General features: G+C 39.1%; 1 protein-coding gene across 1 annotated transcript; it reads left to right on the top strand.

Moving 5' to 3' along the window:
• The first annotated feature begins 1,687 nt into the window (after positions 1 to 1,687).
• On the top strand, positions 1,688 to 5,281 carry LOC113348663 (transport inhibitor response 1-like protein Os04g0395600). The gene is made up of 3 exons (XM_026592510.1): positions 1,688 to 2,360; positions 3,270 to 3,762; positions 4,230 to 5,281. Exons 1-3 carry the CDS (start codon positions 1,825 to 1,827, stop codon positions 5,001 to 5,003), a joined length of 1,803 nt encoding a protein of 600 aa, XP_026448295.1. The 5' UTR covers positions 1,688 to 1,824; the 3' UTR covers positions 5,004 to 5,281.
• The last annotated feature ends 9,132 nt before the right edge of the window (positions 5,282 to 14,413 follow it).

Raw genomic sequence — 14,413 nt, 5'->3', positions numbered from 1 at the left:
AATGTTAGGTTAATTAGTGTAGGGGTACTAAAGTAACTTCATCATGTTTTGACCTCCCCTTAATAAGGGCACATGTCCATTTAAATTTGGGTATACCCCAATTAGCTTGATTGTACCCCAATCTCGCCAAGTTTAAAAATCTCCTTATATCAACCCTTATATCAGTCATATTCTTTATCATATTCGTAAGAAAACATTACGTTCAATGCCTTAGTGCTCTAAAAAAAAAAGAAAAAAAAAAGAAAGAAAGTAGGGATACGTAGACGTGTAAGTTTTAGTAGAGTGCCCTCCCAATGTACCTTGTGTATTTCGTAATCCACGATATACATACGTATCCTCCTAATTAATTTTGATTTGACAATGTTTTGGTTATAAATGCTCCCTCGAAACCATGTTTAGGATAAGTAAAAAGATGTTTTCCTTTTCCTAAAGAACCGTGTTGTCATTAGCTAGAACATAAGAAGACACACTGTACGTTTGCACAAGCATTGTTACCGAAGAATGTAGGAGAGTTGCACGATTTACTCTGGATTTTGGAGCTAATAATCCAAGTACAACCTCTTGTTCTAAACAGATTGATGATTTCACAAATAACCTATTTAGCTAACCTCCGTGAACTCTTTTATTTTCTTTTAGTTAAGCTTTCCGTTGCTGCCCGTACTAATGGCCGTTTATTTGTCCTTTGTGCTGTCTTAATTAAATACATGTTGGGTATATTAATGTGGTAATGTCGAGTGCCAGCGAATTAGTTGGATCAGTGTGTGCATCAAATAAAAAATCCAGGGATGGATTTATGTAAATAAAAATCAATAACTATTGGACAAACAAAATAAAAATTATCAGGAGGAACCCACGAGGAAATGTGTAGATTTCGTTCAAAGAAAATTCCGCTTCCTCTTCTTGAAGTACTACCCTCTATCTTAAGAATTTTTCCTTTCCTCGAAAATGAAGAGAAGAAACCATGCATGAATTCTTTAATCACTGTAAAGTTATGGGACATTGAATCGAGGAACAAGTATATTAAGATAGTATATTCGCTAAGGTTTCGTTTGGCAGGTTGGACATCTCAGTGCCCAGGTCTTTGTTCTTCGGAATCTATTTACTACGACTTGACAACGCACCCTCTATCCGCATATTCGGCCAAGTTTCGTAATCCTGCTGTATTCAGATTGCAGGTTCCAAATACGACCTCTGTAATTACAAGAGGTAAATTATTGTAAGTGAAGCGTGCCTACTGCCCCACAGGATTCGATCACAATTCGCGATCATGGTTCAAGAAAAGAGGCTCGAGTACTCGACTACACACAGTTTGCGGACGTCATTTATTTTGATTTTCAAAAATTTAAGATGGATAGATATCATTTCTCGCATATATCCAATGCGAATCTAGTTGTTGCAGTGAGCAAATCTATCCTAACAAACAGACCCAGTGAAAAGCAGTAAGCTAGGCTACTTTTTCAGAAGGGTGAAAGGACGTATATGACCCTACGAGTTGCAATGAAATGACGGAATTACCTTGAGCCGTCTCTTCCGAGACGGAATCTCTATCACACTACGGATTGTCTGAAACTATTAAGCGAAGCAGTGAGAATTAGAAATGAAAGTGGTGCGTACAGCGCATATGGCGGAGATTAGCATAAACAGACCTCCTTTCTCTGTCTGTCCCCATTTTTTTTATTATTAATATTTTTCTCTTAACTTCTCCTCATCTCACAACTTAAGCCATTATATCTCTCACTCTTACCTTCTCTCCTTCTTTATCTACTGCATTCAGGGTTCAGGAAGTAGTTTTCATTTTTCTGGAAGTAGTAAGAATTTTCTTCAATGGCTTCAAAGAAGAGAAAGGAATCACCTGAGGAGGAAGAGTGGGAAGAAGAAGAGGGTGTAAAGCGTATTTGTTCTTCTAAGGATACTAGTTTTCCTGATGAGTTCTTGAAACGAATACTAGATTTCGTACAGTGTCACAAGGATAGAAACTCAGTTTCTTTTGTGTGTAAAGGTTGGTATGAAACTGAAAGGATAAGTAGAACAAGTTTGTTTATTGGGAATTGTTACTCTATTTCACCAGAGAGAGTTGTCAAGAGATTTCCAAATATACGAAGTGTTACACTTAAAGGGAAACCCAGATTCTCAGATTTTAATCTGGTTCCACCTAATTGGGGATCTGATCTTCATTCATGGTTGGTTGCTTTTGCTTCAGCTTATCATTGTTTGGAACAACTTAAGCTTAAGAGAATGACTGTGGCTGATGAAAGCTTGGAGTTTTTAGCTCATTCTTTTCTTAAATTTAAAGCTATATCTCTTGTTAGCTGTGATGGGTTTAGTACTGAAGGAATCGCATCCATTGCTACTTATTGCAGGTATAATTACATCACTCATTTGGTATTTTTTTTCCTAGTTCTTGATTGGATTTCGTGTTTTTTAGTAGTGATCTGTGTCAATTGTGAGGCTTTAGAAACGGTTCATTATTAGTTGTTTTTTTATGCATCTACTTTATACTCTGTGGGGGCATACATGGAGTTGTTGTATAATGGCTACTTTTTAGACCCATTGAAAAGTTTGTTAAATTTTTAATGGTTATTATGAAAACATCATCCATTGCCACCATTTTGATTGGATTTAAAAAAAACCTTATCCGATCTGATTTTTGAAGAAATTTCCCTCTATGGAAGTGGATCCATCCCCAAGCTGTAGCATCAGTTTGTCATCACACTGTGATAGTTTTGGTGGGGGAAACAAAGACTTAATGTAGGACTGAGTTGAGGACTGCTTTTTCAATTTCAAAAATGGGTGAAAATAATCTCTATGAAGGTAGTGAGAAGAAAGGATCTAGAGAATATCTCACATTGTGTATATTTGGAGAGCCTCTAGATTGATATTTAAGTTTACTAGCATGTGTTGCTTAGGATTGGAAGTGAGAAATTATCATATTAATGAATCTGGCCAAGGAAATATCATTGCGTTTTAATCACCAACATGGTCAGGACTCGGTCGTAATCATAAGAGCTGAGAAATGAATTTAGGAATTAGTTCCAAGGTTGTGGGTCAAAATATCGCTATCACTTGCAACTGTAATTTTCCTCACTTAGAAAGTTAGAAACTGTTAGAAACTCGGTCACTTGTAAAAATTAAATTCTGATTACGCAAGTGGCTAAATATTTTTCTTCATTTTTAATGATCTGCATCTATATTCTTTACCTGCCTTAACATTTGAAAGCGATTTTAACACTTGGTGGAATGGCAAATTATAACTCTGAAATTTGTTTCAGAAACTTGACAGAGCTGGATATACAAGAGAACAGCATAGATGATCTAGGGGGGAGCTGGTTGAGTTGCTTTCCTGACAATTACACATCATTGGAAGTTCTCAACTTCGCTAATCTTCAGAGTGAAGTCAGCTTTGATGCTTTGGAGAAGCTTGTAACCAGGTGCAAGTCATTGAAGGCTTTAAAAGTGAATAGAAATATTACATTAGAGCAGTTGCAGCGTTTGCTCGTCCTTGCTCCTCAACTGAAGGAGCTCGGGACTGGTACCTTCTCTGAAGAGCTTACCCCTGACCAACTTACAGAACTTGAAAATGCGTTTAACAACTGCAAGAATTTAGAGACACTATCGGGTTTGTGGGAAGCCAGTTCACTCTTCCTCCCGGTATTATACGCAGCCTGCAGCAACCTAACTTTCTTAAATTTAAGCTATGCTCCCCTGGAGAGTGAAGAGCTGGCTAAGTTTCTTGAACATTGTCCAAATCTACGACGCCTCTGGGTAAGAAGCATTCACCACTTTAATCTCACATTCTAAAATCCGCACCAGATATCCCTGTCTTACAATTTGTGTGTATTTGGTGCTCTAAAGCAACTCTTTTGCTCTGGTCATAAACCCTTTTCTAGGTTTTACTGAAGGTACTTCAGTAGTAAGATTAATTTCACGGTTCTTACTTTTTATCTAGTCAAAACTGATTTGGCTAGTACTGGGCAATACCTTGTAAATTCAGACCCTGGTCAAAAGTTACTCTGACTTCTGATTCTTACTGATGAACCAAATATTTTGGTACAGAATTTGTTGTAACATCACTTTATTTTACCTTCATTACCATAGCCCTTTTCCTGGTTTTACTGAAGGTACTTCAGGAGTAAGATTAATTTCAGGAAGTCGTCATACACTATTGTGATTTTGCTCTTTCAATTGTTTTTATTGTTGTTGTAAGTTCTGAGTCCAGTAACTTAATGCAGGTGTTAGACACAGTAGAAGACAAAGGCCTAGAAGCCGTTGCTTCCAACTGTCCACTGCTTGAGGAGCTCCGTGTATTCCCTGCAGACCCCTCTGATCCAGACGTTGTACTTGGGGAAAATATTGGTGTGACAGATGCTGGTTTCATTGCTGTATCCCGTGGCTGTCCAAAACTTCACTATGTTTTATACTTCTGCCGGCAGATGACAAATGCTGCCGTGGCTACTGTGGTTCAGAACTGCCCCGATTTTACCCACTTCCGTCTCTGCATCTTGAAGCCTTGCCAGCCTGACTACACAACTAATGAACCAATGGATGAAGCTTTTGGTTCAGTAGTCAAGAGATGTACCAAGCTCACAAGGCTGTCTGTCTCAGGCTTACTTACGGATTTGGCATTTGAGTACATAGGGAAGTATGCGAAAAACTTGGAATTCCTATCATTGGCATTTGTGGGCAGCTCTGACAAATCAATGCAGTGTTTGATGAGTGGATGTCCTAAGATGCGGAAGCTTGAGATAAGGGATTGCCCTTTCGGAGATGCAGCACTTCTGTCAGGGCTAGATCGGTATGAATCAATGCGGTCACTCTGGATGTCAGGATGCAATTTAACAATAGATGGGTGTCGAAAACTGGCCAAGGAAAAGCCAAAACTAAATGTAGAGGTGATCAAGGAGGAAGAAAGTGAAGACGATGTACAAGCTGAGAAGGTTTACATTTATCGTACAGTTGTTGGACCCAGAAAAGATGCGCCGCCTTTTGTTCTCACTCTTGAGTAATTCAGATAGTACGGTAAACTTCTCTCTGCTCTTCTTTTTCTTTGAATGAGAGTAGGTTAGAATGTGACTACGTGTAATTTACCAAAGCCACAATCCTCTTCACCACAAATCATGGAAGATTTGCTTAAACATTTTCATTAGACTAGCTAGCATTTTATTTTAATTTTAATTTGTATTTGAATTTGAGGCTTTGCTAGAGATGAGCTACTACTTAAAAACCATTTTGTGATCAGTGTAATCACATTGCATTGTCATCAATAAATCACCCTTTTCTAAAATCTGTTAGCAGTGCAAAGTTCTTCTGCAGGAAAGTATTGACTGGATGATCTAGTTATCCTCCAACCTTCTATTAGACCTTTCACTTTGATAGATTTCAATGATTGTGTGGGTCTATCTTTTTAGGTCAGTTGATTGTTGTGCACATTTATGGTTGACCCCCACTATCACATTATGTGTCTGCATTTCTGGGTGCATGCAGTAGTGGTATGTTGTGCATAAAGTCATTTTTGTATGATTGGGCTCGGGAGTTGTCTCTTCAGTCTTCATTATTTTCATGGCTCATGGGCTAACATCTTCATCTGCTATGTTGAGGCTTGGAATAACTGTGTAAACTGTATGTGCATCACCTATGTATCTATGTAAACTCTTCGGAGTATATTATGTTTACACTTCCGCTTTTATCCCACATGTTGGTTATACAATGGCATCTATATAGTTGTCTAGAGTCGATAGGCGCTCAGGAAGTACAGCTTCACTCATATCGTGGCTTGATCATGTGGGAAGGATGTATATGGTTCTCAGGAAGATTTGTTTGGTGACTGACCGTAGACTAGTAGATTGGACATGGCTATCACCACTAAGCTCATATTGATATAACTGTTTGGTTAAACGTCTCACTCCAATCTTCCTTTGTCAACTATAACAAATTTGCTCATGATCACCTTTTACTCGATAATAAGATCTTCATTTATTTCAAGCTCAAAATAGTTTCTTTAGCAAAATAATTCTCAAAGCCTTGGGATCGTCATAAATTCATAACACTGTGCAGAAGTCTTTGGCCAGGCTTTAACCTTAACTTCAAACTAGATAGATCTGACATTTAAGACATATTTGAAGCCTTCATAATTGAGTTTCACTGTAAGGTAACATGCTATTTAAAGATTTAGCTACTTCATAAGTTTATTAGTATTACAATTCAGTTTACTACGTAAGCAACATCTTAAAATCTTAGTGCTGGTGGTTGGTCTTCCATATAGAACGCACTGGTGGATGAATTGAGACATACGGGACAAACCATGCCCGTCATCGAATTAGACACCACCATTGCTGTTATGTTGGTGTCACCATCTTCGTCATCCCAGTGTCATTATCAATAATTATTAACAACTAAAAGGTGGTATTTTTCCTTTTAATTGATGATGAATTGGATGAATAAGGAAATCGTTGTTTTTACAAGTCTTCTAAGCTAAGATACAAGTTATTTTGTAACCTCATCTGGCCAACTTATTATAGTCTATTTTTTCCCCTTTAATTTGTGTTTTATTTCACAAACATCCTTTACTTGTTCGTTATCATAGATAGCAACCTTCCACCCAAAAGCAAGTAGACGATATCAATATTTATACGAGGTAGGTTCCTAACAATAGTAGGGCATGCTAGTTGTTTACGATGAACCTTACTTACAGAAACAAGAACTCTATGCAACTCAGATAGAGTACAAGTGTTGTTAGTTGTTACCGCTTATATACGTTGGGAACTCGAAGTTACAAAAAGGAAAAACTGCTTGAGATTTAATCTAAACATGTGGATTACATGGAGAGAAATTAAGTATGATGTCAATTCTTGAATTGCATAATTTAGTACTTGATTTGATTCAAGTAGTTTTTATATTAACATTTAGTACTTGATTCGATTGAAGTCGTTTTCATTAACCGGGTCTGCGCCTGAGATTACTGGCACGCTAATTCATAAAAAATGAAACTTAGGAAAGATGATTCAGCTAATTCCCCATTAACTATATTAAACTAAAAGGCAAAAGATTGATTACTATTATTGGGTCTTGTTATTATTAAGAAAAATTAGGGATAATAAATGAAAACTTAATTACATTAGGAAAATATATTTGATTAAAGAATGGATTTATCTAAAGTGGAAGGATATATTTTAGATATTTTATGAAACTTTACAATGATTCAAGTGCATACACATAACTATCATGTTTTTATTATCTTTTCTGGTCATCTTCAACCAAATAATCCTAAATCTTTTTCTTGTTTTGCATGTTCCATATGACTCTATGTGCTTTTGTTTTGTTTTGTTTTACAACAATGCTTTTGGGTTTTGGCTTGTGATGGCTCATATCACAATCTAATCTTTCGTGGTGAAGTTTGAAAAGAAACTGAAATTCTTATTTGTTTTTTGTTTGTAAAAATTATGAAAGTTATGTATCAGGTTTGAGATCCTAATTCTAGATGATAATAGTGTTGGTAGGATGTTCAAGGAATAAATTAGGAAATCTAGTTGGTTTGGGAAACCAATTACTAGTGTCCTAAGTAGCAACTTAAGAGGTTTGTCTCTTAGAGTTAAGTTAGGAAATCCTTATTAAGGAATGTGTGCAGCCCTATTGATATGTATAAATAGCCATAGAGAGAACTAGAGAAAACACACCAGAACTACGTAAAAAGTTCCCTTCTTCTCTGCTTAGACTTTGTATATTCCAACCTATACGGTGATATATAAAATTGCTTATTCCTTCCCGAGGATTCAACCTCGTTAAATACTTGTTCTTCTTGTGTGTGTGATTGTGTTCTTTGCGATATTGAGTTACCTCGTATTAGTGCAAACCTAACGCTTCCGCAGGCTTTGGCGCAACAATTGGTATCAGAGCAAGGAGACGCTCTTGGATACGAGTACTAAGATTGAAGTGAAGTGAAGGTATTTTTTCTGAAGATTGCTTGAGGTAATACTAATCTCAAAGGTTCTGCTTTTTATCTATATTTGGTTGTTTAAGAACAATGGTTGACGGGGATAAACCAGTTGATCTTAAAGATCCTTTAGAAGAACATTCGGAGTCCACAAGTAAAGATAAAGAAACAAAAGAAGAAATACTTCATTCACATAGATCACAACTCAAGAAAGAAAAGTTTACAGGAACCAATAACTTTGGTTTTTGGAGAACAAACGTAATGGATGCTCTTGTTCATCTTGACCTAGAAGAAGCTCTAGAAGATCATCCAGTTGAGATGTCTGATAAGCAGTGGAACAAGATGAATAGATTATGTCTTGCTTCGATACGAGGGTATTTAGCAACTGCAATAAGAGTTAATTATCAACACGAGACTTCAGCTAAGGATCTCTGGGAAAAGATAGAGAAAGAATACCTTGTGAAGAACGTGTCCAATAGGATACATCTTAAAAGGAATTTGTATCGCTATAACATGAAGAAAGGTGCAACCCTAACTGAGCACCTAGATTCATATAATAAACTTCTTGCTGAGTTGGTTAACTACGATGAGAAGATCAACGACGAGGAACAAGCTTTGTGTCTGATAAATTCCCTTCCTGAAAAGTATGAACCCGTGATTAAAGCATTAATGCACGACAAGGATAAGATGACATATGCTGAGGTCACTACAACATTGCGTAGTGAGGAGTTCAGGAAGATGGACCGTGAAGACCTTGCAAGTGAAGCTAATAATGATGTCCTTCTTGCAAGAGGTCGTTCAACAGACATGAGAAATAAGACTGGTGGTTATTGTAAAGGTAGAGGGCGTTCTAAGTGTAGAACACGTCTGCGTAAAGATGAGTGTGCTTGGTGCCATGACTTAGGTCATTGGGCTAAGGATTGTACCAAGCGTAAGGCAAGAAAAGGAGATAATAGTAATACCAAGGTGAACATTGCTAAAGGTAATGAAGAATTAGATGATGCTTCTGATTTCTCGCTGACTGTGACACATCAGCTTGTACTATTATAGATAGTACATGGGCATTAGATACTGGAGTAACGTATCATATATGTCCGTATAGGGACTGATTCTCAAGTTTTGAAGAGCTTGATGGAGAAGTACGTATGGGAAACAATCATACCTGCAGGGTGATTGGAACTGGTAGGGTTCGTATCAAGATGCATGATGGTATGGTTAGAGAGCTGAAGGAGGTAAGATTTGTACCTACCATAAAGAAGAATCTGATTTCTCTCGGAACTTTAGAAGCTCAGGGCTATAAGATAGTCGCTGAAAATGGTGTTCTAAAAGTAATCTCTGGATCGTTGGTAATCATTAAGGGCACACGTCATCATAACTTTTATTACTTGAATGGGAGTACAACAACATGGGATGTGTCTATTTCTGAACACATCGAGAGTGCAGCTATCGAGAAGACGAAGCTATGGAACATGAGACTTGCACATCCAGGTGAGAATTCGTTGCATAGGTTGATTCAACAAGACTTGTTGAAAGTTGCTATTGCCTGCAAGTTAGCATTTTGTGAACACTGTGTTAAGGGCAAGAAAACAATAACAAGCTTTAGCACAACTATCCACAATACTAGTGGAGTTCTTGACTATGTTCACTCAGATATTTGGGGTCATTCCAAGAATACATCATTGGGAGGGAAACATTGGTTTGTGTCGTTCATTGATGATTATTCTAGGCGCATCTGGTTGTACACCATGAGGCATAAGGATGAAGTCCTAGAAATCTTTGTGAGGTGGAAAAAGACAACTAAACTCAAACTGGCAGAAAGATCAAAGTACTACGTTTGGACAATGGTGGAGAGTACAAGAGTGATCCGTTCTTGCAAGTATGTCAGGATGAGGGGATAAAGAGGCACTTCACAGTTAAGAAGACACCACAACAGAATGGGGTAGCTGAACGAATGAATCGTACTTTGCTGGATAAGGTAAGATGTATGTTATCTAATGCTGGATTAAGTAAGGCGTTTTGGGCTGAGGAAGTTACGAATGCGTGCTTCCTCATTAATATGTTGTCATCAGCTGTATTAGAAGGTAAAACTCCTATGGATAAGTGGTTTGGTAAACCAACTTATGATTATGACTCAATTCATATCTTTGGTTGTCCTGCGTGGTATCATGTTAGTGAAAACAAGCTTGATAGCCGTGCTGTAAAAGGAATCTTTGTGGGTATGAAGAGTGGAGTAAAAGGGTTCAAGATTTGGAATCCAGCTGAGAAGAAGATAGTCGTGAGTAGAGATGTCATATTTGATGATATGTCTATGGTAAAGTCTTGGGGTTCTCGACAGGTGGAGAACAAAAGCACCAGTACTAATGAGCCTTTGCAGCAGGTGGAGATTGATGCAACTCCACCAATTCTAGTTAAGTATGTATCTGTTCAGAATACTTCTGAAGACATTGGGTCTGCAAGAGAGGTAACTACTGAAGTTCCAAATGATAGTGACACTGTTGAGGAAGAGGAACAAGAGTCAGTAAAAGATACAGAAGCTACGGTCACGGAGGCCATAGCAACCAGAAAACCGAGAAGATCAACGAGGAAGCCTGGTTGGATGAATGATTACATTGCTTATGCATTACCAGTTGTAGAAGATGGTACTCCTACTTCCTATTTAGAAGTTGTACGTAGTGCAGAGTTTAAAGAATGGTAAGGTGCAATGCAGGACGAGATGGAGTCTCTTTAAAAGAATGGCACATGGATTCTTCAGAAGCTTCCGAACGGTAAGAATTCCATATGGTGCAAGTGGGTATATGCTAAGAAAGAAGGATCTTCGGTGAATCAAGTACGCTACAAGGAAAGGTTAGTTGCAAAAGGTTATGCCCAAAGAGAAGGGATTGACTACAATGAGGTGTTCTTTTCGGTGGTAAAACACTCATCAATCCGTATTTTGTTGGCCTTGGTAGCACAATATGATTTAGACCTAGTTCAGTTAGATGTTAAGACAACATTCTTACATGGTGATCTAGAAGAGGAGATCTATATGACTCAGCCGAGTGGGTTTAAGGTTGCTGGAAAAGAAGATTGTGTATGTAAACTGAAGAGATCGTTGTACGGGATGAAGCAGTCTCCAAGACAATGGTACAAGCGATTTGACCAGTTTATGATAGGAGAAACATACACAAGAAGTCACTATGACCATTATGTATACTTTAAGAAGCTACGTGATGGGTCTTTCATATATTTGCTCTTGTATGTCGATGATATGCTGATAGCATCGAATAACAAGAAAGAAATTGATAATTTGAAACACAAGTTGTCATCTGAGTTTGAGATGAAAGATATCGAAGAAGCTAAGAAGATTATTAATATGGAGATTCAACGTAACAGAGAGAAGGGTAAGGTTTGTTTGTCTCAAAAGGCATATGTGAAGAAAGTGTTATAGAAGTTTGGTGTCTACGAAGGAACTAAATATGTAAGTGTTCCCCTTGCTGCACATTTTAAGTTGAATGCACGTATGTCTCCCACTACTGAAGAAGAGCGAAAGTATATGGCCAAGTCCCATATGTTGAGGCTATTGGTAGCTTGATGTATACGATGGTATGTACAAGTCCGAACATTTCACATGCTGTTAGTATGGTCGGTCGTTATATGCATTGTCCTGGTAAGGAACATTGGCAAGTTGTGAAATGGATTTTGAGGTACCTTTACGATACGGTTGATGTTGGCTTGGAGTTTGAGAAGGATAGAAGTAACAATAAGTTGTGTGTTGGGTATGTGGATTCTGACTATGCTGGTGATTTGGGCAAGAGACGTTCAACTATAGGGTATTTATTTACCGTAGCAGGGGCACCAGTAAGTTGGAAATCAATCTTGCAGTCTACTGTGGCGCTTTCAACTACGGAGTCGGAGTATATGACAGTGACTGAGGCATTTAATAAGGATATATGGTTACAAGGTTTGATAGATGAATTAGGAGTTGTGCAAGACCAACTTCATGTGCATTGTGATAGTCTAAGTGCAATTTATTTGGCTAAGAATCAAGTGCATCATGCTAGAACCAAACTTTTGATGGTGGATTTTAGTTCAGGGATAAAATTGTGAAATCAATTTTAATATGCTGACATCCTGCAAAGGACAAATCCATGAGCGCAGAAAACCTCTCGCTTTATTTATTTGAAACAATTCGATAAACACAAGATTCACCCAGAATGGTGCGTGTAGCAACAATCCCAAATATTCTGTGAATTTATAGCATTATCAATTAATGCATGATTAGCCTAGTGTTTCCTGTGTTGTTCCTAGCCGAGCTCTCATTATTAGCATGGCATGACGACTGAGTGTTCACTCTCAGCAGAGTAACATGAATCTCCAAGTGCCAATTTTGAGACATGCACAAAATACCCGTACAGGATACTCTCTGACAAAGAGAATTTCGAGTCGATGCACTTTCAGCTTGATCGAACGCATTTAATTTCCTCAAGGAAAATCTTTACTGTTCATATCAGTCTCAGAAACGATCAGGGCCACACAAGTTGGACGCGCACTTTAACAAGCCTAGCCAAACCCTGGCAAGAGTAGGCGATCATCGTGATGACCACCGGCGGGCCCGCTTATGCCCTATCCGGTCGAACATCACACGAACTCCTCCCAGCATGTCAAACGCCAGCCATAAAATAGGGTGGTTGCGCTGCTTTGGAAGAAGCTCGACGAGCTTTGACTGTTCAAGGCAGTCTTAAAATCATCAAGACCGTCCAACTTCACCAGCCTGGTTGGACGACTTAGATCATCCCCTGAATGATCAGTGAAGCGCTAATACACACGTTGGAGGGCCCACTTTGTCCCTACTTGATCGTCTTGCTCACGACATAGTCATGGAAACATGAACGTTTGCCAATACATGATGGGCGTGAGGTTTCTCGAGGGTCACGGAAATTCCACTAGCGTCTTAAATTTATCTCAACCATCCAACTTAATCAGCATGTTTGGATGGCTTAGATCGCGCCTAGGACCATCAGGGAGATGCACATATGTTCACCGTCAGACCAACATGGGCCCCACACGGTCGACCTCTCCATAGGATAAGCATAGCTTGCTAAACCGATTGGCCGAAGTCACGCGTGCGTGACCGTTTTAAAACTTTAATTAAGGTTTGCGGCGCTGCATAACTGTCGCAGTTCAATCACGTCCATTTATCTTCGCCAGCCTAAACGGAGGGTGTAAATATATACTTAAGAGGTACCAAGAGTATGAACGTGATCACGGTGGGCCCACCTATGCGTGTGACCGATCGGCCTAGGCCAACCATGGACGAGCGTCTTGAAACGCACGCCCAAAGGTGGCATGTCACGCGGCTTCCAAATCCTTTGCGGCAATGGATTTCTATCGCAAATCGATCACATCCATTCATCTTTTCCAGTCAACTTGAGTGGCCTAGATCAAGCCTTCATTGGACAGAGCGGTATAGACGTGCACAACAACGGACCGTCTCCATGCACAACCAATCGGTCCCACCAAAATTGGCGCCCACGAGTAGTTTCGGTCAATCCAAAGAGTGATGCTTGCGCACCACTTAGGAAACCTAGGATTCCGTAAATGGTCGCAAATAAGTGGCGAAAACCATCTCGTCCGTCCAACTTTGCTAGCTTGGTCGGACAACTTAGGTTAAGAACTAGGCGACCAACGAAACACCTCGATGATCACCGTCCGCCACTGTTCCACAGGGAGTGATCGACCAGGAGATAGCTCTCCCTTGCGATCTCCAAAGGATCACTCGAAGATGGTTGGGCGTGATGCTATTTTAAGATGCTTAATCCACGACTTATTCGGTTAAGCTTTAAAACAACGATGTTTCATACATATTGATTGTTTCAATGCATTACATGCATCGAGCATACACGATATTTCATGAATATCAATTTCATAAATAACTTAGTTATTTAACCTAATAACATCACGTGCTATTTCTTGCGGCGGGTCCCACGACTCGACCCACTCATTCTAGACATCAAACATGTCACAAACTGGGGGATACTTACTGGGGTATTGGTCTGGCGTTTTACAGCGTGCGACGTGCAACATGCCCATTTACAAGAACGTGTCAGGAGGCATGGACGGTTAAGATGATGAGGGAAGTGGGCTAAGACGTGATCGTGCAATCACCTACACAACCCCACTACTCCATCACTCAACTTCCTCCACTTACTACGAGATGAGGGTTTGCGCTCAATGACTTGTATAAATAGGTCCTTCTCCTATTTCCAAACAATGCGAAAAAACACAGAAAAACCAAGTGTTGTCATCTGTATCCAGAAAACATCCAGAGACGATTGCTTACATTATTGCAAGCCAGTTCATCATTCTGATACAAGTCATAAAAAGCCAACACCTTCACAATTTCAACACCTTATTCGCTTCCCTCCCTAAGATCAACCCCATCTCCTTCACTTAGTGACTGAAGCAAGTCTAGAACGACCATTTCTTGGTTTAGGCCAGAATTTTATA

The sequence above is a fragment of the Papaver somniferum genome, chromosome 2 (genome assembly GCF_003573695.1).
Source record: "Papaver somniferum cultivar HN1 chromosome 2, ASM357369v1, whole genome shotgun sequence".
NCBI classification, from domain to species: Eukaryota; Viridiplantae; Streptophyta; class Magnoliopsida; order Ranunculales; family Papaveraceae; genus Papaver; species Papaver somniferum.
Note: the sequence above shows the minus strand (reverse complement) of the source record. Positions and strands in the feature narration are given on the sequence as shown.

Excerpts from the sequence above, each read along its gene's own strand:
- LOC113348663 (XM_026592510.1), top strand. The coding sequence starts at position 1,825 with ATGGCTTCAAAGAAGAGAAAGGAATCACCTGAGGAGGAAGAGTGGGAA. Across the intron at positions 2,361-3,269 it reads TCCATTGCTACTTATTGCAG|AAACTTGACAGAGCTGGATA; the intron begins GTATAATTACAT and ends AATTTGTTTCAG. Across the intron at positions 3,763-4,229 it reads CAAATCTACGACGCCTCTGG|GTGTTAGACACAGTAGAAGA; the intron begins GTAAGAAGCATT and ends AACTTAATGCAG.